General features: G+C 42.9%; 1 protein-coding gene across 2 annotated transcripts; it reads right to left on the bottom strand.

Moving 5' to 3' along the window:
- Window positions 1–287: 287 nt before the first annotated feature.
- Window positions 288–25,636, bottom strand: LOC115806664 (putative cytochrome P450 120). Of its 2 annotated transcripts, none has more exons than XM_030767520.1 (11): window positions 25,204–25,636; window positions 24,652–24,729; window positions 23,087–23,171; window positions 22,892–22,927; window positions 22,638–22,777; window positions 22,108–22,231; window positions 21,534–21,678; window positions 21,116–21,226; window positions 17,683–17,810; window positions 5,536–5,623; window positions 288–2,765 (listed from the first exon to the last, which is right to left on the bottom strand). In XM_030767520.1, the coding sequence occupies exons 1-11, from the start codon at window positions 25,391–25,393 to the stop codon at window positions 2,586–2,588; spliced, it is 1,305 nt and encodes a 434-aa protein (XP_030623380.1). In that variant the 5' UTR covers window positions 25,394–25,636; the 3' UTR covers window positions 288–2,585. The 2 variants fall into 2 exon arrangements, with proteins under 2 accessions (XP_030623380.1, XP_030623381.1); XM_030767521.1 differs by having other exon boundaries at window positions 17,695–17,810.

Raw genomic sequence — 25,636 nt, 5'->3', positions numbered from 1 at the left:
ATTCAATCTTTGTTAATGGAACTGACCTGGCCCTGGGGGGCTGTGCCCGGACTCGCTTCCTGCCTGCCTGGTCCCGCAGAGGCTTGCTAAACAAGGGACTTTTTTTTTTTTTTTTTTCCAGTGGGCTGCATGAGTTCATTTACTAAGTGGTACATGTACTCAGGGTAACTGGTGAATAACTGGATCAGTGCTCTTCTGCATATAGACTCTGTATAGAAACCACAACAGAGTCACTTGACTGTCAAATGGTTTCAAACAGCTCAGGACACACAGGACACTTACACATATAAGTTCAGAGACATTTTAATAAAGGTATGATTTCACATAAATATGAACAGTGATATTTCGATGAGTTACAATTGTTGCTCATATGCACACCTGAAATAAGAGCTTCCTGAGGAGAAGGAGCAGGAGCAAGTCACATGTGGCCTGTAATTGCCTGTAACATATATGTAATCCGAGTCCTAAGTCTGTCACGCTAACCATGGCCCGTGGGGGAGCAATTAGCCGGCGGTCTGTGGATGTGGTTCCTGACGGAACCTGAGCACATCCTGTTGGGTACTCCACGTAAGATTACCATTTGAATGACAACTCTGTGATGTTGCGTGCTAGCACGGGATCCCTGATACCTGAGCCGCCCTCATTAGCGACGACAATTAAAAGGGGTGGGAGAAGGAGGAGGGGAAGGGGGGAGGGGGGTGGTCTCTTTGTAGCGACATCTGGCTCCTCATTCACCTCCTGTGTTGGGGAGGAGAGACTCAACAAACAACACAAGTGGGCAGACACTTCCTAACTCCCCCCCCCCCTCCCTTTTAACAGAACGGAAGGTCAATGCAGGAAGCAAGAGCTTATAAAGCCACAGTGTAAGTATGCCTGCACTCTAAAGAGACTCACATTAAATGAGATGACCTTTTGTGAGGTCAGAATGCTACTGCATCCTGCAGAATGGAGTGGGCGTACTAAACTATCTGTTTATTATGCCAGTTACCCACAAACATTCATTCACCCACAAACATTCATTCATCCATCCAATACCGACTGACTGACTGAACGAATGAATTATCGCACTTGGCTATACCGTGGAAATAAACGGACGATTGTTGAGGTCCAAGTTATGAATATTTTCTGACACATTAACGCAAGAAAACGTAGCCTGGCGACTTGAAATGTGTGGATCCTTTAAAGAGAGAAGTAAATGAGAAATCACACCTCTGGTAGCACAGCCATGAGTCATCAGCATTAGTCATTTTTTTTTTTCTTTCCACATAAGACTTTATTCCTGAGACTCATCGCCTCCGAGAGAAAGATGTCAAAAGTAAAGCTGGTGTGTGTGTGTGTGTGTGTGTGTGTGTGTATGTGTGTTCGTGCGGTGGGGGCGCGTGATGGTATATAGTCTGTCACGCAGCTGAAGGGTTGTTTGAGTTGTTTCTAAAGGGCATCTTTTGAACAATGTTATCCATTCAAAACATTTAGCATTATCAGGGTCCAGTGGCATACCTAACATTTTACTGCCTTTTTTTTTCTCCCACTTATTGCTCAGATTTGCACAACCACAAATGCCTTACATAAGCACCAGTTATGGACGTTGAAACAGAACTAAGATTGTCAATGCCAAAACAAAGTGATACTGTACTGCAATTCAAATGAAAAGCCAATTATATATTGCGAGCATTAACAGTAGCTGTGTAACCATTCGGTGAAATATACAAATCCATAGAACATGATTAAAAAATTGAATGTAACTGTCCCAAGTATTTTTAATATGCAAACGAAACAATCCTAGACGACGTGATGGAAAAAAAAGAAAACAAAAAAGGTAAAACCTTCCTGTTTGTAACAGCAATTTGCTTCATTTTCCATTTTACCCGTGCCACTGTAGTGTTATTCAGTGATCAGGAAATGAATAATCCCTACATGTAGACATAACAGACAGCTCCAAAATGGAGAACCTTCTTCATGTTATTAGACAAAGCTATGCAATTTAAACTGCCAAACGTTAAAAATGTAGTTATAAGAGCCTATCCAAAACCATAGTAAAATGCAAAGACGCAGAGTTTACACTAGGCCAACAGACGTTGCGTTGCGTCGTGTATTGATGTGTTGCGTGTCTGCCGTGACAGACCAAAGGCTTCATTTGCAGTTTTCTGTCTGAGCATCTCTTCTGCTGAGGAATGAGAGCTGCATGACAACAATTCACCACAAACATGAACCGGTCGCCGTGGAGCTGTTGCTAAGCAGCCCCGGTTGCTAAGAGAGATTAAGAGAAGGCACATTTTTTGGGGGAGCCTGTGCAGAAAGCAGAGGGCATTCCTTGACGTGTTTGGATCAGCGGGGCGCCGCGGTTTCTTTCAAGCCCTCGTAATTACAGTTAGAGGACAGAACGGTCACAGGGTGTTTACAATCTAAATAATTCATACTACTCATTTCTTTATGCTAATGCATTACACTTAAAAACAAACAAACAAACAAACAAACAAAGAAACGGTACCTGTGTTATAATAATAATTTAAATCAATAGTTGCTGTTCATGTACTTAACATGGTTTGCTAATATAAGAAAATATGAGGAAGAGGGTGGACTCGTTTTCAGGCTTGGTCGTTTTGTGGAATGCCGTCAGTCTGTGACGAGACTTGGTTCTGGACGGCTCTGAATTGGACCATGGGTGGGATTACGGGTCTGGACACAGGAAGCCACTTGTACTGAAGATTTTGAGTCTCGGGGCCGAGGTCCCAATCGTAGTGCTGCAGCAGGTAGCCACAGGCGATCTGACAAAACACCACAAGACAAATTCAGATTAATAATCCAAACCTGCCTCTAATTTAGCCACAGCTTTACTGTGTTACCAGACCCACAGGCAGAGATCAAATCATACTGTTATATGCTGATCAGCTCCATTTACAAGCATATTTACAACAGGCGAAATAGAATATGACACAGTGGAGTATCTGTTTGTAAAAGTCAGCACAGTGTGGGGTCGCCTGTGAAGTGAGAGCGGTGCATTTTCTTATCTTGCACCTGAGACAGATTCGTCCTTCCTTTACCTAGCGCCCTGCCGGCACTCTGCCCTGCTGCCTGTCTCCCTGCCAACTGCTGGCCTTTTCAGCCCAGCCCTCAGCGCGCACACACGCACCCCCCCAGCTGTCCCCTCACCGGGGAACAGAGCACCCTCCGCCGCTACGACATCCGCTACCAGCCAAAACACATCACCAGCCCACACACACACACACACACACACACACACACACACACACACAGAGCCATAACTACAGTGTTCACTGTCGTCCAGTGTCACACGCACACACGGCCATAACATTCACTGCCGTCAAATCTGATACACGCACACTCACTGATATGCACGTCGCTATTCTGATGAAACATCGTGAACTAGTGCTGCTATCTGCCACATGCAAATGGAAACGAAATGTTTTCATGCCATCAGCGAGGGTGAGATAGAAGCCTGGTAGTGCCAGATCTTGCCTTGTCTGTATCAGTGCCTGTGGCTTAAGACTACAAGCGACAACGTTACTGACCTACATTTTTTCCCCTCAGCTTCCACTTCGCAGCGGTCTGCCTGCTCAGTGACGTCTGCACTGACTGCAAAAAGGACTCCATGCTTCTTTTGATCAATACCGAAGATTGAGTCAGCATCTTAAAAGATGAACTCAGACCGATTTGATACCACGGGATAACAAACCGAAAAGCAAGCGTGGTTACGCCTTAGAGTGAGGACGGCTAATTCACGTTTGTATGGGTACGACTGCGAGGTCGACCATCGGTATTCCTGCACGTGTTAATTATCGTAATAGTGTAGGTTGAGTTGTGTGTATGACAAATGGCCTGTCTTTTCCTGTGCTGCCAGAAGGTTGCCTTGCGGTTACGGTGGACTTGACCAAGCCAAACAGTAATGGTTCATTTTTTGGCATGGCTGACTCAGCCTTGGTGAGCTGACTGCTTGGCTCAAGCGACACATCTCTCAGGGTTCGCTGCGCTAACACACAGCGGCGCGGCGTACAGACAAGCCTGTCTGCTCTGAGTTTAACACAACTCCACTCTGGCCTTAACACTGATACACTCTGACCTTTACAAAGAATCGCAAGGCAGCACATCGGTCTGCCACTGTGCCGGTTTATCTGAGCACTTGCGGAAGATTAGCATGGCAATTTGCTGTTTTAGTTATGAGGAGGATATGAAAAATACCAAAGTTTTCTCTGTTTGGTATCCACCTAAACTGCATCCACCCTGCATGAAGCTCAACCGTTACCTTGTTACCATGGCAGCTGAAAAACGGCTTTTATTTTCTTTCACAGCACAAGTCATAATAATCCACAGTGTGAGAGAGAGATATCATGCAATATATTATGAATATCCTTGCTCTTAAGACATATCAAAATGAATCTTCACAAATGCATATTTACTCATTGCAAATTCAGCAGGTTGCTTTTGTTTTGTGTTGTTTCGTAGCTGTGCGGTTTAATCAGTGTGACAGTGCGTCGTCACCGTCAGTCAGAGGCTGCATGCGGGATGCTGATTAACACTGGCTTCAGTGAACTAAAGCAGGTCACCCGTCATCTGATTACGTCACCGGGTTACAGGCATTCTTCATAAAAGCTTTATAAGTATTACGCTCAGCAGTCAGTTCGGGTCAATGGATGATACAAGGCTTTTTAACAGAGGAGAAAATAATACCTATTCTGGGATAAAAAAAGAACACAACATGTTACAGAACTGTAGTCCAAATTACTACTATCCCGACTGTACTCGCTCACTATCTAATCAGGAATATGTAGTGGAAGCATCTTTCTAATTCTTCCAAGGCGGATATGACGAACGAGTCCCGTGTTGCGATGAGTAGTCGACATGCTTGTCGGGCAGAGCCTTGACAGCATGCGGCTAAGCCTTTTTTTTCTGGCAGCTGGCTTTTGATGTTGCCTGGTTAAAGTCTGACTGTGCGTGAGTGTTAAGCCGTGTTAGTGGAGTGTCAGAATGCGCTAGCAGGGGTTAATTCAGCCGCTCTCTGTTGACCGCTGCTCCATTGGCGTTATTCTCAATGAGCAATTACGGCACATCCTGTGTAACCAGCACAAACAGTGAACGGCAAACACTAAACATCAATAGCCCTGCGGACAAGAGCTCGGTTTCAGCCTCCACCGTGTTTGAGCGACGACAGATAAGTGTGTCGAGAGCAGATGAGGTGACTCTGTCCCCATCAAAAGCTCGGCAGAGAAACTCTATCCCGCTAGCCGCGTCACTAAGTTGCCATCGGCAGCGGAAATGGTTCCACGCCCACACTCAGAGCTGTGTCACATCAAAACACCTGTCTCATTTCCCACCTGCTTCTCCTTGTCAGCTCTCTCTCTCTCTCCCTCTCTCTGCCCACTGACATAACCAACTATATCATCTAAATCAGTCCCAGCGGGCTTTACACCGATAACATGAAAACAAACATATTACCTTGGTGTATGAAGGACTGTCTCATATGTATATATATATACTTATATATATATATATATATTAAAAGTCGTGATTCAGTTTTACCTTGAGAAATGTGTGGTTGAGTTGAGCTCCAATGCAATTTCTGGGTCCGTTCCCTAAACTGCACAGTAGGTTTTCCTGACCCGCATTCCTGAGAGAGAGAGAAAAAAAAAAAAAAAGAAAGACAGACAGAGGCAAATGTTACAATCTGACATCATGTTTTTGTTTTGTTTTTTTTTTGTTTTGTTTTGTTTTTTTGAACAACCCCAGGAAAAAGAACCTCGAAACAACAAGGACGTGTGACTTGTTGAGTTTCTGGGACTTTGTGGCTTGTAGCTCTTCGCGCGCGCGTAAAAAACACGTTTCTTTTAAAGATGCATGCTGATCTTGCGCTGTGCTACACAAGAGACGTAAACAGAGACGAGTTCAAAAGATGGTCAACGTTTACAAAACACGCTGGGACGAGATTACCCTGCCTTGCACAATAAGAGTGTGGAAAACGGGCAGTCCTGAGTCACTCTGAATGGGAAGGTGGAGTGAATGTGTTAATACTGGACAGTGAAGAAGAGGCCTTGGGGAGCTGGAGAGACGGGTTCCTCCTTTGGTACGGATGTGGGAGGATATCAATTATTAATATATTTCGGCTCTCGTCCTCCCTCAGGATGCAGGAAGGAAGTCACAGAGGGAGAAAGAGACATATTGGCTTTCGCTGAGATAAAACTGTTCCGGTAACTAAGAGGACTTTGATGAAGTGCAGAGTTTACTCTGCAGTCCACAGAACTATCTTTCGTCCTCCGTGATTGGGATACACACTGAGTAGTAAAGAACGGGCTAAAAATAGGTTTAAAACGATAAGGTCAAGTATGTTTTTGACCTTAGTGTGATGTTTCTGATCATTAAAAAACAAACAAAAAAAAAGTTGTGTTATTTTTCTCATATGGTCGGTGCTACCTTACTGATGCACTATGTTTTTTTGTTTTTTTTTAAATCATTATGCCGCACACGCCAGAGCAGAAAATGTACATTTCATGAACCTTTCTGATGAATATTTATAAAATTCTGTCTGTTGGTCACAAGTTTGATGAAAGTTGTTCTGTTTCTAAAGTATAAACCAATGTTGAAAACAGAGAATGACCTGGATTGAAACAATTACTTCTAGAACATATTGGAAAACAGACTGAAAGTCATTGTCGTTTGCTAGACGGATATAAGACAGGTAAATTCATTGTGCCACCTGCCTAGTCCAGTACACATTCACATGCAATGTGTGGGCAGAGACAGGCAGAGAGAACCTATCGGAGCAGTTTAATATGCAGGCCCATCTAAGTACACTGGCATAAAGAAACAGTCAGTGGGCAGTGCCCAGTGTGGCCATCGTGTAGTGAGTCATGCCTGCAGCTGACACACAGTGATGACAAGGAACTGTCTCTAGGCTGGGAGAGGAAAAGGAAGTGATGCCAGCCCCCCCCCCCCCCCCCGCCACACACACACACACACACACACACACACACATAGAGAAAGCTCTAGAAGGTCTCAGTGCTGTACAGAAAAAAAGGGAGCAGGTGTAGAGAACAGAGTTCTCTCAGACAGAGACCCGGCATCTTTTGACAGGACAACAGCAAATATGTGTGCTCTTTTACCTAGTGACGTAACCCCAGTTATGCAACGCTGACCAAGGTTCAGGACCAGCTGTAATATCAGACATGTGTAATTTTCCAACGGTGAGAAAAAAAAAAAAAAAAAACTACAAAGGCGGGAGAAATTCGGCTCTTTGTTAGTGACCTATTTACTGAGTCACTCTGCATCTGCAGTCTAAATAAGTATGATGTCCACTCAATCCCACACCAGAATCTCAGTTAAGTTAATCGCACTTCACGTCAGAGATAAAACGTCCCTGACACAACTTATAATAAAGACAAACGACAGGTCGACGCTTGAGCACAGCGGACAGCGTGTTTGACGAGACTGATGGCGAGTCACGAGGTGAAACTCATGATGGGTTTTAGGCAGAGCCATGTGAGAAGAGAATCAGTTTAGGCGGACACCACTAAAGATCAGTCAGGAATGGGCTCACCCCCAATCCATCTCTGTTAGGAAGAGAGAGTGCACGAAACATTTTTTTTTTTGTCACCGAGAGTGACCCGCCGACAAAACCAGACAGCATAAGGAATCCCTGATTTTGGCACTAGTGCAACTCTCCCATCAAGTCAGGAAGCCTAGCGAAAGAAACAGCTGTGCTTCCTGTATTCAACGCAGCCATCATCTACTACGTAAGCAGGGAGCCTTTCTTCTTGGGGGCGGGGTGGGGGGCAAGCAGAACAAGGTCCTGAGGGAGTTCCAGGGAGTCTCTGAACATGAAGAGAATTGCTTTCCCAGTTAGAAGTGGTATTCGAGAACCATTTGAACCAGAACCAGATTTTGAATGGTGATCATTGCTAGAACACAGTGATAATGTTCCCTCTAAAGAATGAATTAATGTGTTACATAAAATATACTGTAACAGAGGGCTCTGGAGCAGAATGGCCCTGCTGATATCAAAGTTGTTTTTCACCCTTAACATGAAATAGGCTCTGTTTGACCAGGGCTATGATAATCGTTATGAGTCATAAGTTACGCTAACAAGGCCGTGAAAGACTACAGCAAAAATAAAGATAACAATAGACATAAGAGAGCATATAGTGCTTTAACAGTCAAGACATCTTCTGTGTTTTCACTGAAAATGGAAAAATCTGACCCATTATTTCTTTGTGTCTACGTAGAGGAGAATAATAAAATGACAACAAAACGGAGCTTCTTCTTCTCAAATAAGCTCATTCTGTTTGTTATATAATCATTTCGACATTGACTATGACCTTTGCTGACACGCGATAGCATTCGTACGCTGTGGTAAAGGGCAGTTTTAAAGGGTCAGCGCTGGTCCCACGCGTGCGCGACGGCAGTACACGGACGTCGGCCGCGGCGGAACAGCGCGCTGTCATCCGCTTCGCTCTGGCCTATTTATTTTCACACCGGGCTGGATTCTTTCATTGTCACTAGCCATTTTCCAGACCTTCCCGCGTCACAGAATATCACGGCTTGGATTTCCACTGTCAGGAGTAACATCTCCTTTTTCACCCGAGGTAAAGTAAATAACCGAGAGGAGGAGGAAAATCCAGGATAAACAGGCTGCTTGTCAGCACGTTTAACCCTAAGCTTCTGACATGAGATTGGACAGCTCGGCTTGTGAACGCTGGGCCTCCCGTCCATGCCCAGCATCTCGTTACGCTTCTGGAAAGACGTCTGCGGAACTTGGACAGATGATAGAAGCCTCGAGGCTGAGTGAAGCACACCGTGTTTATGTCATCCAATGCCCAAAGAGAACAGACGGGAACACGTGTCCATACGATCCAACCGTGCTGCACTTAGAGGTGTTGGAAATAACAAATGCGATTTTGCTAATATGATGCTATATCTGGCAGCCAGGCAGTGACATGAACAGAGTGAAATAAAAACCCCACGAGTGGGAAGAACAGAAAACAGGCCGGTATCATCTGCTCTGAAAGGGCAAAGCCTCAGGATGCTGATGGGAGATGACAATTACAGATAAGAAGGAGCTTAATGCTTATTGCAGGCGGTGGCACATTCTGAATGAAGAAACCTGAACCACAGGGGTAGCTACGTAAAGCCTTCATGACACATGATACTGATGAAAAACCAAAAATGACCAAAAAGCAATGGAGAGAGAGATAAAAAAACAAGAACGAGAGAAAGCAGGTATGGAGGACAAGAAAAAAAAAGAATTAAGAAAGAAAGAAAGAAATAAAGAAGGGAAGAAAGAAAGAAAGAAACCAACAGTGGTAAGAAGCAGTATGAAAAACAGCCTCAAAGGTTTATGTAGATGAGGATATGAGTGCACAGTGGAATCAAAGAGAGGCTGGCTCATTTTAGTAAAGCAGGGAATGAATAGGACAGATGGGAGTCTAAAATATTAATTATTCAGAAAGAAAAATACATGTGGCTATGATTAGGACAGTGCTAATGATTCTTAATGAACCGTGCACCTGAATTTACACCTGTCCAGGCTTATTTCAATAACAGGCATGACAGAAATAAAAAAAAATATTACCATTGCTGATCACGCTATGCTAATGTGGAAAAAATCGCTGCTTTGCATAAGATGACCAAATGAAGACAGTCAAAATTTTGACAATGCAGAATATTTTTTTAGCCAAATATACACCCGTACAGCAGATGCAGACTACACTCCATTTGTCTCTTTGTAACCGTATTGTTATTACTGGTGATCACACACATAAATATCCATTTAATATGTTTAAGATAAATTTGACTTTCAGTTGTCTATATGACCAAGGTCACTATCTCCAGGTTAACATGGACTATAATGTTGATAATTCGCCCAATGGGAGGATGCTTCATACTGACTTGATTCAAATCTTTGCCCCTTTTAATAACCAAGCGTGTCTGGACACATTGTGTGATGTTAATTCAGTCAGGCAGGGCTGAGTCTGTGGCTTATCCTCCAGAGGAGTGACTCTTGTGGAAAACACCCCGCTTAAGGGGCATTTAGGAGCATAAAGTCTGATGAAAAGTCCTTGTTCCCCTGTCCTTCGCCAGAGATCAGTGGCAACTCCTCCTCGATCTGGGAAGGCTGGAAGGGGGAGGCGAGGGGAGGGGGGGAGGGCTCTTTCTGACTCACTCCTGACTCATCCCCCTCCCCAGGGCAACACAGGAGGAAGCCAAGACTCACCCATCCAACTTAAACACAAATGCGCACTTTTACAATGAAATATACATTGGCACATATTCCTCAGAACATTCCTTTTTAAATGCACACCCGTACACCCACGCAAAGAACCAAAAAGTCAGTACACAGACATACACAGAACTGTACACACACGCACACACGCAAGCGCCTAATCAAAATTCTAGCTTCACGGTCAGTTATGAATGGGGAATCCCTATTGGCAAAGAAACAATCAGGTGACCGGCAACCATGGCAACAACCGCCTGCTGCCTGTTTCTACAGAGCTGAGAGGGTAAGCGCGAGAGATAAAGACACACACACACACACACACATATTGAAAGAGAGGGGGGGGGGGGGAGAATGAGAGAGACAGACAGAGAGCGAGCAAGAGAGAAAGAGAGAGAGAGAGAGAGAGAGAGAGCTAAAGGAAGAGAGAGAGAGAGACTTCTTGTTCATTCATAGATCTGCAGCAGTGTCTGTGGACATATCAGCATGAATGAAAAACAGATGGATTTGCATCTCCACCAAAGATACAGTATTTACTGTCAGAGTTAAGAGGGAGAGCTCACATCTGAACGCTCAATGCTGAACAGGTTGTCAAGAGATCATTTTACAGCTTTCCTATGCAAATCCCTTTAGAGTATATTTTTCTCAGAGAGGGAACTGGTGTCAGAGGCATACACCACACACATGCGTAAGCCTTTTAAAGTATTAACGGCGAGGAGCAAAGCCTTAATCTCATTAACATAAAACTTAGTCCTCAATGTCTCACTCGAGTGACAGTCAAAAAGATTTGTCTTCTCCCCCAAACCCATCTTCCTTTACAAAATGACATCACCAGACCTGCTAAAATAAGTCTAAAATAAGTAACGTTACAGTTGAGACGTTTGATCTTTACTGTTGAAAAACAGTCTTAAATGGATGTTTCCTCAGTCTGTCAAATCAGCAAGTGTTGATTGAGGGAAAGCTAATTTAGGAAAAAAAAATGACTCAGACTTGGAAAAAGAAAAAAGAATCTGCAGGGTTCTGTGCATTTGCCTGAAACAAGCATACCTGCATTCCTATTGGTGAAACAAGCATACCTGCGTTCCCATTGGTGAAACAAGCATACCTGCGTTCCCATTGGTGAAACAAGCATACCTGCGTTCCTATTGGTGAAACAAGCATACCTGCGTTCCCATTGGTGAAACAAACATACATGCATTCCTATTGGTGAAACAAGCATACCTGCGTTCCCATTGGTGAAACAAGCATACCTGCGTACCCATTGGTGAAACAAGCATACATGCATTCCTATTGGTGAAACAAGCATACCTGCGTTCCCATTGGTGATACCTGCGTTCCCATTGGTGAAACAAGCATACCTGCGTACCCATTGGTGAAACAAGCATACCTGCGTTCCTATTGGTGAAACAAGCATACCTGCGTACCCATTGGTGAAACAAGCATACCTGCGTTCCCATTGGTGAAACAAGCATACATGCGTTCCCATTGCTGAAACAAGCATACATGCGTTCCCATTGGTGAAACAAGCATACATGCGTTCCCATTGGTGAAACAAGCATACATGCGTTCCCACTGGTGAAACAAGCATACATGCATTCCTACTGGTGAAACAAGCATACATGCGTTCCTATTGGTGAAACAAGCATGCATGTGTTCCTTCCTACTGGTGAATTTATTTAGTGTTGGCCAATCTATTTAGTATCGGCCAATTCGTAGATGGTGGTACGTTGAATTTTGCGTTATAGAGAGTGCTCAAATAAATATCTGTGTTATTACGCCTGTATTTTGATAAGTTCAAATTTTTAATGAGCCTCTCTCAAAGGGAGACAAACTGCAGTCAAATTAAGACACAACCACTGAGAGAATTCATACTGTAAAATGACCTCACAGAATGTCAGGTTGGAACAAACTTGGTGCTGCACATGACTTGGTGGTATAAGTAACTATGCAAAAAAAAAAAAAAAAAAATCAGTTTCTCTTTTTAAAAATGTCAAATAAAAAAGGAGACCAACGAGAAAACCTCTTGCTACTTTCACTACTTTGTAATTTTGTCAACCCACTACTTGTCAAAACTAACATCCTGTAAAAAAGAGATGATTCAGGTGCAGCTGTAGAGAGCGACAAACTTAAGAGACATTTGAGAAACAATTGAGCCGCTCCTTTAGAATGGGTTTGACAATGACTGTGTCAACGGATATGTCATTTCAGATCACTCATCTGATTGGCCCTGACCAGGATTTGAGGTCATAACAAACACTCTCTCTCTCTCTCTCTCTCTCTCTCACACACACACACACACACACACACACATATACACATACACACAGCTGCAGAAAACATCTGCTCTACAGCTGCACAGGAACCCACAAGATATCCACTTAAGGAGCTGCTTTAGCTGGGAAGGACGACCAATGAGGAAAATCTGGCATCAGTCTGTAATGAGAGAAAGACGTCTCAGTTTATATTAGGATCCAAAGAGGTTATTTTCACTCTGAGCCAGTCACAATAAACATGGGGGAAAAAAAAGAAAGAGAGACAGAAAATTTTAAAGGGGAAGCGAACTATAAAATTTATCCAGGAATTTGACATTTTTTAATACTCACATTTTTAGTTTGAGTAGTTTTTAACACTGCATTTTTTTTTCAATTAAAAAAAAACAAAAACAAAATGAATTTTCAGTACACGGCCTTTCACATAGTATGTAAACTATTTGGTCATGCATGCACTTGTTCTCAGAGGAGGTGAACAAAGCATTTTTTTTTAAATCCAGCTTTTCAAGAAACAACATGAAGCTATTTTCCCCTGGTCTGTCTGTGACACTTGCAAATTAGCATACTGATGAAGTCTCAAACTGTAAACAACGAAATAAGTAAGTATGGATCTATTCAAAGAACATGTCAGAAAAATTGTCTCAAGGATTGAATCCCAAGGAGGTAATTATTATAATGGTCCCAAATGCCAAAAACCAGTGAGTGATCCCCTTTAAGTTGAAGAAATCAACTTACAACGCTATGCATAAATGACACAGGAATTATGAGAAAAGATCTCTCCATAGATTTCCGTTTAAGAGCTATGACACTTAGTGGATTGGTTTCTTACCATCCAACACTTTACTCATAATGATTCATGACCTATTCCAATTTTCAGACTATTACTAAAGGACATTAGAGAAACAAATTCTTATTCTGCTGCTGGCAACCAGCTAACACTATTATGAGAAAAAGGGGGAAAAATGACAGTGTAACTACCATTCTTTCTGTCTCTCTCTCTCTACCTCACTCTCTCTCTCTGTACTCCCCTGCCTTTCTTTGTCTCTCACTCACTCTCTCTGACTCTCTCTCTCTCTCTATCACAAACACACACACACACACACACACACACACACTGATCTCCTGCTATGGGTGAGTCATTCCTCTGCTATTTTATTGGTTGTGATTGAGAGGGAGACACTGAGCTGTCAGTATTCATGCTTCCACATGACCCCCCAACACACACACACACACACACACACAGACACTCCCCAGCCCCTTCCCTGCCTATCCTGCTAATGTTGCAGTGCTAGAGAGATGTATGCAAATGACTGGGGCTGAATCATCCTATATTTGGATTTTATTATGAGACTGCACAGCAAGTAAGCCTCACGCTGCACACACAGTGAAGGATGGTGACAGCTGTCTTCTCACTCAATTTCTTCACCTCCTCCCCTCAAACCCCCCCCCCCCCCCAAACGTACAAAAAAAAAAACCCTCACTGTATTGTCAGTGCTCAATGTCACAACAAGGTCGTGCAATTGTCCACTGGAGCGATAACAAATAGGAAACACCGCGGTTGGGTGTGTTTGTTTGATGAAAAATAACCCAGCCAAAAAAAATAATAATTCTTTTTACCACCAATGTTGCCAATACATGCCAACAATTTTAGCTTCGCCTTCAGCTATAGTTTAGAAAACTGCATTACAAAGGCCAACGCCCTTGCATTTCTGTTGGAACTTGTCAGCTTTGAGCAAAACCGGTGAATGGCAATGATGCCATCAAACCTTATTTGCATATGTTCGTGCTACCTCGTGCCAAAAGTGGATCTGAGCAGTAAATTTACACACTCACACACACACACACACACACATATATATAATTTTTTTTTTTAGTATATGCATATGTCTGAATGTTCTATTTGTCCTCATGTGATAATCAGTTGAGACATCAAGCGACGACTTGAACAATCACAGCGATTATTCAGAGTGAGAAACTGTCCTGAATGACTTATATTAGAACACAAATGAACTCAAGTTACTGTTTATTTCCAAGCTGTCATCTCAGGTTCATAGACAGTGTCTGTATTCTCTCTCTCTCTCTCTCTCTCTCTCAAACACACACACACACAGGGTCTACCTGAGAAAGTTGCATGAACCTACCAAAAAAAAAAAAAAATAGAATGTGTGTAGCGAGTCCATTTATGAAAAATGCATTATTCTCTCTGGCTGGATGGAAATCTGTCTCCTTGCATATTTTTTGAACACTCCTTAATGTGACAAGTCTGAGAGCTCACCGTCGCTTAAAAGCTTTTTAGCGCTGGCAGAATGCCTAAGGGCCTGCAGCCTTCAAGGGTCCATTCAGCTGCTGCTTCCGGAAGTTTAAAAAGCAACACATTTCCTCCTTTAAGTGGCCATTTCACCTCAGATATGCTGATTAATAGAGCGAATAAGACAGACACCTGTGGACACCAAGGCCAGAGGAAAGAGAGGTTACGGTGAGGACTGTGAACCTCCAGAGTGAGGGGAAGGAGGCTAAGCCACTTGAGAAGCAGTCTTATCTAGACCCACCAATCTGTTACCTACAAAGTAAATCAATTTTACTTTTAGCATTGCTGCATCAGCTCTCGCATTTCCCCCACAGAAAATGTTAAGCGAGCTCCGCGCGAAATCAAACCGTCCGTTAAACAATCATAACAATAAACTGACCATAACTGAACTGAAACTATCGTTCATATTTCCGTTCTGCTCTAAACGCAGCCGGGGCTTCTCCTAACGCGTCGCCCGCCCCGTCTCTCTAACTCGGCGCTGTCCCTGGAAGGAGAAAACGCTCCTCTCCCCGTGAGTCTCTGTCATCGCCTGGCGGCCAAATGTGTCACGGCTGGTGCGGCTGGGACCGGAAGAGCGCGGCCGCTCGCCGTGACCTCCGCAAAGGTCGGCGGGGTCATGGCGCCGCGCCCGAAAAGCGCCAGTCCACATCTGCTGCACCCCCCAACCCCCCCCCCCCCCCCCCCCCCCCCCCCCGAGATGAAAAGCCTTCTCCTTCTGTGTATATCGTTCTCTCGCGGGGAAGTCGGCTTGGGATACGAGTGTGAATATTAATAAAGGCATTAAGCTGATAAACCATGGGAGAGCTGTGAGAGGGGAGAGAGAGAATTACGCAGATGGATGTGTGCACGTTAGCTTCCACTGGTGAGTCAATTTCAGTTAGCATGCTGTGGAGATGGGACAAATCTCTCTCTCTCTCTCCCTGTTGATCCAAATTTCTTTTCTTCCTCTCCTGAGCCGGGGGGGGGGGGAGAGACAGGGGGCGCTCCTGCCGTGGGCAGCTCCTGCCAGCCTCGGAGTGGCACAGTTACTCTCGTCAGCGTCAGGATGCCAGCTTTCAATCCAGCTGCACTGCATCTCAGGCCTTGCCAGAGAGAATTAAAGTTAAAATCACGACGGTCCCAAACGCCGGGCTGATGGAGCGAGGGCAGACGAGGGGAAGAGGAGAGATGCCAGCAGCAAGGTGACGTGTTGCCTCTCACCTCCTCCCTGAGCTCCTCTCTCTCCCTCTCTCTCTCTCTCTCCTCTGTCCTTAAACACACTCCTGGCAGTGTCTGCTATATGACACCATTCTCTCAGACGGCCGAGGGACAGTGGAACACTGGCCATGGATGTTAAGCATGGAGACAAGGAGACTAACGGCCCAGATGCCCGCACTTAATTCTGCCTCTAAAGTCCGTTTACATAGCCAACATCTGCCACGCCATTGAATACAGATGAGTCCTATGCCGCAAGTTTTGACCTCCGAACCATGATCCGAAGACACAATGTCCTATAAAGCATTCATTCACTGCTGAATTGAACATGTAAAAACCCAGGGACATCACAGATGTATTGCTATAACAAATCTGGTAACAACATTAGAGTTCAGTTCGCCAAAGGGTTGTTTAGTTGCTTTAGTGAGAAGGTGAAGAGAACCAGGACGTGTGAAGGAGAAAACTTGTGATGATGAGTACACTTGCCAGTCACACTCATGCTCCAGTGTCATTAACAGAGTACTGTGTAGTTCAGTGATCAGTGAGCTGTGTCCTGAAACCAAGTCTATAATTGCCACTTTTTCCAGCCAGACCCTGCATGTGTAGTGAATGTGTCATTCTTGATGAATTACCTTTTCTGTCTGTCACAAAGATGACATCTCAACAGATGCCACGTGCACACACACACGTACCAATGCCCCCACACACACGTGCCCGTGTACACATGTGAGCACACACATACACACACACACACACGCGCACACAGTTAAGCATGCACACACATCCAAGCTGTAGGCTTATTTTGAAGTCTAGTCTGTACCTGAAAGTTGGAAACATCTGAGAGTGATTAAGAATTAAATATCACATAACTATGCCTAGAACACACACACAAACACACACACACACACACACACACACACACACACACACAAAGACAGAGAAAGAGAGAGAGAGAGAGAGGGAGAGACTCCTTGTTCACACATAGAGTGTGTGTGTGTGTGTGTGTGTGTGTGCTGAACAGTGTGCAGTACAGTGGTGTATTTTTAAAGCAGAGCCCCAGGTGATTAGGAGAGCAAGCAGGCTGCAGAGTGCAGGGCCACCAAGGTCAAGAGTATTCAGCTATAGAAATAACTGGTAGAGCCAGAGAACACAGTGCAAGCATAGCCAATGATGCAGAGCAAGGTTAGGAGGAAGACAGAGACACGAAGTCCAACAGAGGTTTTAAAAACACGCTGTCAAAAACAGTGGAAGAGGGGGCCAGGGAACAGGACTGTGTGTTTAAGTGGGAGACACCTTTTTTTTTTTAAACTTACTTTTACTAAAAATGATAAGTTAGTTAATCAATTCTCTTTTATGATAACCTTAAGTGAAAAGACAGTGTGAATATAATTTGAGAGAACCAAACTAGAAAACTTCTTTTTCTTTTTTTTTTTTTACAGTGTACAATGCAATATACAAAAGAAAGACAAAGCTAAAGAGATTAAATGATTTCTGTTATGTCAGAATTTGCTTCACTGAAGCAGAATCATATTATCTATTGAAACAGGGCATGTTTTCATGAGAAGAAAGACTGCTTCGGCGAATAAAAAAAGATCATTTCCGTTTTCATAAAAGAAGGAGTCACAGTTTTATAACGTACATTAAAAAAAAGAAAGAAAAAAAAAGAGACGTTCATTTGAAAACGTCACCTTCCGCTCCACCTCTCTGGCAGGAACTCGTCAGGTTGCTGAAAGACCTCTGGGTCGCGGTGAACGGCATAGCTCACATACATGGCAGCTGATCCCTTAGTAACATGGTATCCTCCCAGTGTGCTGTCCTAGAGCAGATATGAAAAAAAGAGAAGTATTCAGGATAGATTACAGACGTACGCCGACCGAATAAATAAGCATCGAATCATTATACGTACATTACACTGTATCATAAAAACATACATTCATGTAATATCAGTATCGTCTCCGATGTTTTATCCAAGAAACCATTCTCAGGCTATACCGCAGCAAAGCAATTCAGCTAACGCTAAAGCATAAATCGTTACGGTGAACTATTACGAATGCAAATTTAACCTCGATCAAGGTGATTATTTTAGCATCATTATTCATTAGCTCTGCGCAAAAGAAAGCAAATAACCAATCTAATTTATGACAGGTTATATGAGCGAGTTTAGTCAGGAATAGCTAAGTAAACGTGGAATACTAAGTGCTTCGATGCAAACCCGAGAGCCCTGTGGAACCACTTATTATTTATTTATTTACTTATTTTGCATTTCTGTTGGTCTTGTTGGTCTTTAACTCCATCTGTGGCACTCATGTGTCACTAGATTCCTGCTGTCTCTTGTTTATCCACAGAAGAATCACCTACCCACCCCTGCACAAACACACTCACACACAGACACACCTGACCACTAAATCAGTTTGTCAGTGCTAATAACATTAACAAATGCAGCATTAACTAAAATATATTTAACTTAAAAAGCCAGAAAACAGACTGTGAGATAAACTAGAATCTTTTCATGTGTGAACTGTGCAGTAGACATTCAACCAGGTTTATGCCTCATTCACAGTGACATCCACCTCCTACCTTGGAGAAGCAGATGTTTATGTTTTATGTATAACCTTATTAGGAGCCAGCATATGGGCCAGGTTTGGCTCAGGGCCTCACTCCCTGACCAAAAAAATAAAATAAATATATATGTATGCATATATATTTATACACACACACACACACACACACACACACACACACAAAGAAACAAGACTGAGAACAGAGAAGATGTAACTGATATGATTCACCTCCCTGAGCACAACATTATCTGTTTCTACGCAAGCGAGGCTAATGTCTGCCACGCGAGCGACCTGGAGGAGCGACAGTTTTAGAGCGGCCCAAAAACATGGAAAAAAAAACAAAAAAAAAAACTTGATTTGTTATCTCACTGAGAGCTAGCTGACTTCCTGACCTTACGCAGTTAATGTTTCACTCTGCCGCTTTGACACGAGATGTTTAAAAAATGCTTGTGCACGCGTCCCGCTCCATTCAGGCGGATTTACTCACGCATTTCCAACAGCCCGGGAACGGTACGCCTGCACCTTAACCATGCAAAGTGAGGCCCGGGAGCATCTGAGCCTCCTGCCTGTTTTGCTGCCTCTTGCAGGTATGCGTACAATAACAGTGTTAGGAGTAGAATGACTCCCGGGTATGAAAACCAATTTCTATATGCCATCCCTCTTCGTAACACCCCCCCCCCCCCCCCCCCCCAAACCCCAAACGCACTGTTTAGGTACTACAGCACATACAGTGATCAATTTCCCCACTATAACATGGGAGTTTGTGTGGGCACTAATCAATGCATTATTCATGCAATGGAAAGAGGGAGGGCAGCGTCAAAGTACCTTTCCGGTCAAAAGACATTAATATTTAACTTTGACCCCCTTCGTCAATCTCCGGACCCTTCGCTCGGTAACCACGGCAACTCGGGGAAAAGCGGCATCCCGGTATTCCAAACACATTTTTTCTTCCTTCCTGCTTTCCTTCCTTCTTTCCCTCTTCCCTTCATTAACGCCCACGTGTTTGTATGTACAATCTGTTCTTTCTTTCCACGGTTCGCTGGTCAGCACCACTCAAGTACGGAAGGAGTCGACCACGCAGATTCATCACTGACTACTCAGAGTCAATCAATGATAACAAAACTCTGCTTGAGTCGTGCAAAGAATTCGCTTCTGCCCGTTCAATCTGCTAGGTGAAAAAGCCGTTGGGAAAAACACTCATACTTTCCAACAAACAATCTCCGTCACGTCCTGACCTCCATCCGCGCTCTGCATCATCACCTGAAGGAGAATCCTTTATTCTCCGAACACATCAAACCATATTCGTGCTCACTGCTGCACCGACTGTCAATGCGTTTATTATTGACCGTGGATGTTCCATAAGCCCATGGTAAGAAAATCTTGTTCTTGGAGGACCGGTCTCTCTTTGGATTCTCAGGATGGCCTTTTAATGGGTAACTAATACGGTTTTAACATGAGCCCAGAGGTGTCTCTAGACAATCATCTCCTTTAATCGGTAAACCAGCACGCACACCAACCCTCCAGGACTGAACCTGCACACCCGATAAGTACCACCTCCTCATCCTTCCTGTTACCGCGCTTAAACGGAGGCAATCTGTGTCCTTCCTCTGCCTCTCTGCGATAAAGCCACTCCGTCACCTTGACAACTCATTCTCCAGGGTCTTCTAACATTCATAAGCAATTCATATTAAATATGTATCTATTATCACCTGTTTGGCTTGATTAATGAAACAGTTGTAGTAAGTTTCTTTCCCCCCTCTCTTGCCTCACCTGGTGTTTCATTTCCCAAGAGGATTTGTCTCAAGTTTTATATCAAAAACAATGAATGGAATTTTTCCAGCACAAAATGATACTTTGTCATACTGTCCAGTTACATTACAGTCCTGTTCCATCACATGCAGATCTGTATATATGCTATACATATAGTGTATATGTAACGCATTATGCACACATGCATACACCATTGTGTAATTACTGAAGTTAAAATATTGCAAAAAAGAAAAGAAACTAACTCTGGCAGCTTTCCCTTCATTGCCATAAAACCCAGCCTGAGAAAGTCAATCAATTGCCCACATGACTGGTTACATAAACAGGGATTAGATCACACAAACACACACACACACACACACAAGGCTCATTCATTTGAATTACCAAATAGAGCAGAGTGGAGGTGCTGGATTTTTATCACAGAGATGATGACAATGACACATGCCATTGCAATCAAAAGTCATACTTTGTAAAGTTTCAGTACACATAACTGTGGTCTTTAGCACTAGTGTGGTAGTCATTGCATGACAATCACTTAACTCACCAAAATAATCGAGAAAAAGAGAAAACCAGGAAAGGTTGTAGTACAAAGTGATTTTTTTTTCCCATTGAAAGAGAATAAGCCGAATGAAAACGAGAAAAACGCTAAACAAAACTACTTTCCAATGAAAACTGTACATCTGGACATCTCTATCAATGTAACTAAGCATTACACTAATAACTGACTGTTAAACCACATTTCATCCATTATTAAAAAAACAAACAAACAAATAAATAAATAAAATCAGCTCACCTGACTAGCTATTCTCCGCCCACCAATGACAGGGGGCCATAGTCTCTGGACCTCTAGCAGCACATGACTAAAGTATTCAGGATCTGCTCTTGCTCGTCGGCGCACTTCCACCTGAGAGAGAGAGAGAAAGAGAGAGAGGGAGAGAGAGAAAACAAATGAATCTATCTTCCCTGTATGATATTTGAGTGTTGTAACTAAATGCCCTCATTCAAATCAAACAAACGTCATGTAAACCTGAATTTCGGACTCAGGTGTCAGGCTCATTTGCCAGGAAATGTTTGGCCGTGGCAGATTGTAAGCAACCAGACTGTACCAATTACTCAACTGTTCCACTCCCAGCTCTAATGAATGTAGCGCTGGATGCTGGAATCGCACGCTTGTGTGACATGCAGATGTCAGGCACTGAAGGAAAAGTCACCTTGCTTGGCCCTGATAGGGCCAGAGTAAAGGACGTAAGCAGGGAGGACAGTGCTTTGGGAATGAGAGCAGAGATGAACAGCAGCAGATGCTGAGAGTCCGCGTTTTCATCTGGAAGAGGAAGCTCATGGAGACAACTGACAAACCTGGGGAGCCGGGGCGGGGGGGGGGAAGAGAAAGTAGTAATGGGTTGATGTATGAAATTAAAAGATGTGAGTCATATCACAGCTTGCTGTACTAACATACACCTGAAATTCACTCAGTAGGTTATTTTCTTTCCTCTTTATCATTCAGCTCTGATAATAGGTAGTTTAAGCGCTACCTATAAGCACCAGTACTTATAGGTACAAGAAGCTGAAACTTTTTGGACCAGTTTCACAAAAGACAAAAATGAAGCTTAATCCTCAATTAAACTGTAGTTTAAATAGAGTATCTCCATTCAGAATGTAATGTAGCCCAAGCCTGGCCTCAGTCCTAGCCTGTCAATCCAGCCCTCTCTTTTTTGACTAATAATTCTCAGTGGATTATTACCAATACAACATGCTAGCGCTTTTTTTTGGTAAAAAGCAACTTGCCCTTCTTCCCTAGACTCAAGTTTCTCTTTAATGATCTTCATAAGCTTGTCTTTGGCCTCCAGTGCAGTGCAGTAGCCTGAGGACCACATGGGCATCTTGATGTTGACTGGAGCTGATATGAGTCCTGTGGTACAGGGAGTAAGAGGTTACACCTCATGGAGTGAAAGGTTGCACCTAATGACTGGACCTAACTGGACTACTCAATAAGGGCTAGTGCATGGTTTAATGCACTGAAACGAAAGACTCATAAATGGGAAACATTTTACATTTAATTTTAAAATAACTAACTTACAAATGTTCCGTATTTACTAATATGAGGCATCATAGTACCAGTACAAACATCAGAATCAAGATTCAGTTGACGCGTATACCAGAGCATTTGGAAAAACTAATTGAGACAACTTACAGAACCACAGAAACCCTAAAAACAATCAGGACAGACTGCTCCGTTCTGGACCATTGTGAGAAGACCTACTGCTTCCGCTGACATGTTTCTGTTTGTTAAGTGGTAAGTGTGTGACTGCTCCTACCATGCCAGTGGAGGGTAGAGAGTTGAGTGATCTCCTCAAATAACTCCGGTGTCTCGTCTGGTTTCACATTCAAGAAGAGGCCGAGTACCAGCTCTGTTCCCAGCCGCTTGAAGAGTGGATAAATGGACTGTGACTCTGTGCTGGAAGACATCCAGTGTACATGAAACAGATGCTGCGTTACATCGTAGGACACCTCAGAACAGACACCTGTTGAGGAAACCTGTGAGATATGGTTTTTCTCCTTTATTACTCACCTTTCACACAGGCTCTTTAGATTACGTTCACACGCGCTGAAAAGGAGAAAAAAAAATGTAATTTAAAAAACAAAATAAGATAAAAAAAAATTCATATACATCATAAAAAAAAAATAGTACCACCATATAACCAAGAAACACATACATACAAACAACTTCACTCCTGCTGAACTTCCTGAGAAAACAGTGTTCTACCTTTGTATGTAATCAGTGCAGGATCTGAGACACTTTCCATTGAAGAGACTTGAAAGGGAGAGCCGTAGCAAACTGGCCTCCTCACCTACAAGAAGAACACACCCGAATTTTTGAGATCTGAATTGCACCCGGGAGGAAGTGATGCTAGGCTAGGCTTGGATTATAATCTTAACTCTGGCATGTCCCTCACTCCATCACAACAGAAATGTGTTGTGAGAAAACTGAAAACGTGAAAACGTGTTTGATCACCAAAGTTCCACAAACAGCCTTTTAAAAATGTGAAAATAATAAGTCACCTTAAAAGCATGATGTTTTTGCAGTCCTTTGAGAATGAACTCAAAACCCTATGTATTTACCCAGAATAAAACTCAGAACAGCTTGATGTAATGGGAAGGGTAATACTTTGAGCAACTGCCCCATCTAGTGTTAACTCTTTTTTTTTTTTTTTTAAATTCGTAAAAAGTATGATTTCATCTCATTCGCTGGGAAAAGTGGACAAATATGTAATAGACAAGTAGGTGACTGCAAGCATGAGTGAACAATGGAGTGAACAAGAGCCAAAAACCAAAACGCTTTAGTGCAATAAAACAGGCTGTAATGGAATGAACACATTCAAAAAAACAATAAAAAAAGAAGTCAAACAGAAACCAATGTCTATACTTCCTACACACACACACACACACACACACACACACACACACATATATATATATATATATATATATCATGTCTGAGAGAAGTATATTGATAATGTTTCACCCATGTCACACAATCAGGTCTTACATATGGTTGTACTGTATGGTTTAATGACATCTCTTAAATCTCAAAGCAGGTAGGATCATAGGTATTCCTAATCTCATCTCCATGAAAGTCTGTGATGCTGTTGATGCTGAGCAACACACTGAATGACCCTTCCTGCTTATTATATAAGATATAAGCTCGTTACGAGAACAGGGAAAGGGAACCTGCCATGGTCAAAGACATGGATGGAATGTCATGAGGCAACATCCCTGTTCATAAAGCACCACTGCTAATAATGCTGGCTTTACGCTGGACACTAATGTACTCTGTGGCTTTGGTTGCTTTTCTTTGGTATGATGTGAAATCTGTGCATGTGAACAGGTTTTATACCTAAGTGGTTTATATGCAGTTTTTTGTATAATATCCTGATGGAGGATGTGTCATATGTTACTGTATGAGATTTTCATGGATGATGTGTGGTACATGTTTACTATGAAGTGCTTCAAGGGGCTCTTCGTTGCATTTTACTGTTAACATGGTAACCTGTTCCTATAATATGCCTGTTTCTCAGTGTTTCTGAGCGCTGATGTCAATCTGAACATCACTGGAAATACTGTAATTGTCTGTACTGATTGTGGCACTCTGATGATCATCTCTTTTCTATCACTAGTTGGGAACCAACTATTTCCTGTCCAAAACTGGGTGGATGGATGGATGGATGGATGGATGCAGTTTGCTGTGATGGCAATAAGATCCGATGGTGGCTCCTGTTTGTCCTTTTGAACAGTGTGGAGAAAAATGATTTTCCTATAAGAATAACGTACCATTTGCTGTAACAATGGTGTCTCCATAGGTGTAGGTCATAATATCCGTGGGATCTTTGAGGAATACATTCGACTTTTCTAAGATACACAAAAAGGTATATAATTTCAGGCTGAGGTCAAAATTGTTGGAATCATGGTTAGTTGGAAAAAACGTTCAACTCATTTTAACATTCTGTATTCTATATCTTAATGTCATTTAAATATCTTCAAGGCAAAGTGTATTTCTCTACCATAACTCGTGAGAAGAGGTCACGGTCTTTAAGTCCCGTGACACTTTTTCTACTGTGATTTCAATTCCCCCATATCTTTAATATACGACAGAGTCGGAATCTAGAAATGTAATTGTTGTGTATTTTCTAAAGTGTTATTGAAAGCAGTTAAGGAAAACAATGAAAGAAATTAATAGATACAACAAAGAAAGGACGTAATGGCTAATAACATTAGCAACTGATTCAACATAACGAGATATGCTATTGAAAGAGCAGTGAACATCAAAACAAGGAAGTGTCAAATAACACAGGTGTCCGTGCGCACGTATTCCAATAAACATACCGCAAAGTAGTTCTTTCATGCCTTTCACAGAACACACGAAAGATGTTGACTTGTTCAGCAACCTTGCTTGAAATATTCGACATCCGTGCTTCTCAATGCGGCGTGCGCAGAAAGTCGTAGGATCTCGGTAAAATTCTAATGATTTGTCGCCAAGGAGAGAGATACCCGATGCACCCGGTAACTTTGCCATTATCCTGATATAAACAGGTTTGACAACAGGTGATTCTCCTAGTTATTAATCCGTAGATTCAACACGAAACTTTGGCGACATCAAAAACACCTCAACGAGATAGCCGAGTGCATCGATACAACGCGTTTGGTCTTTTTCGTTCAGAAAACCTCTGTGGAGCTCTCACTTTATTTAAATACGCACACAAGCCTATATGACAATCGTCACATCATTATATATAAGAGCGAATGCGGTGAAATGAAG

This window comes from Chanos chanos, chromosome 3 (genome assembly GCF_902362185.1).
Source record: "Chanos chanos chromosome 3, fChaCha1.1, whole genome shotgun sequence".
NCBI classification, from domain to species: domain Eukaryota; kingdom Metazoa; phylum Chordata; class Actinopteri; order Gonorynchiformes; family Chanidae; genus Chanos; species Chanos chanos.
This window is presented reverse-complemented; position numbering and strand designations above follow the sequence as displayed.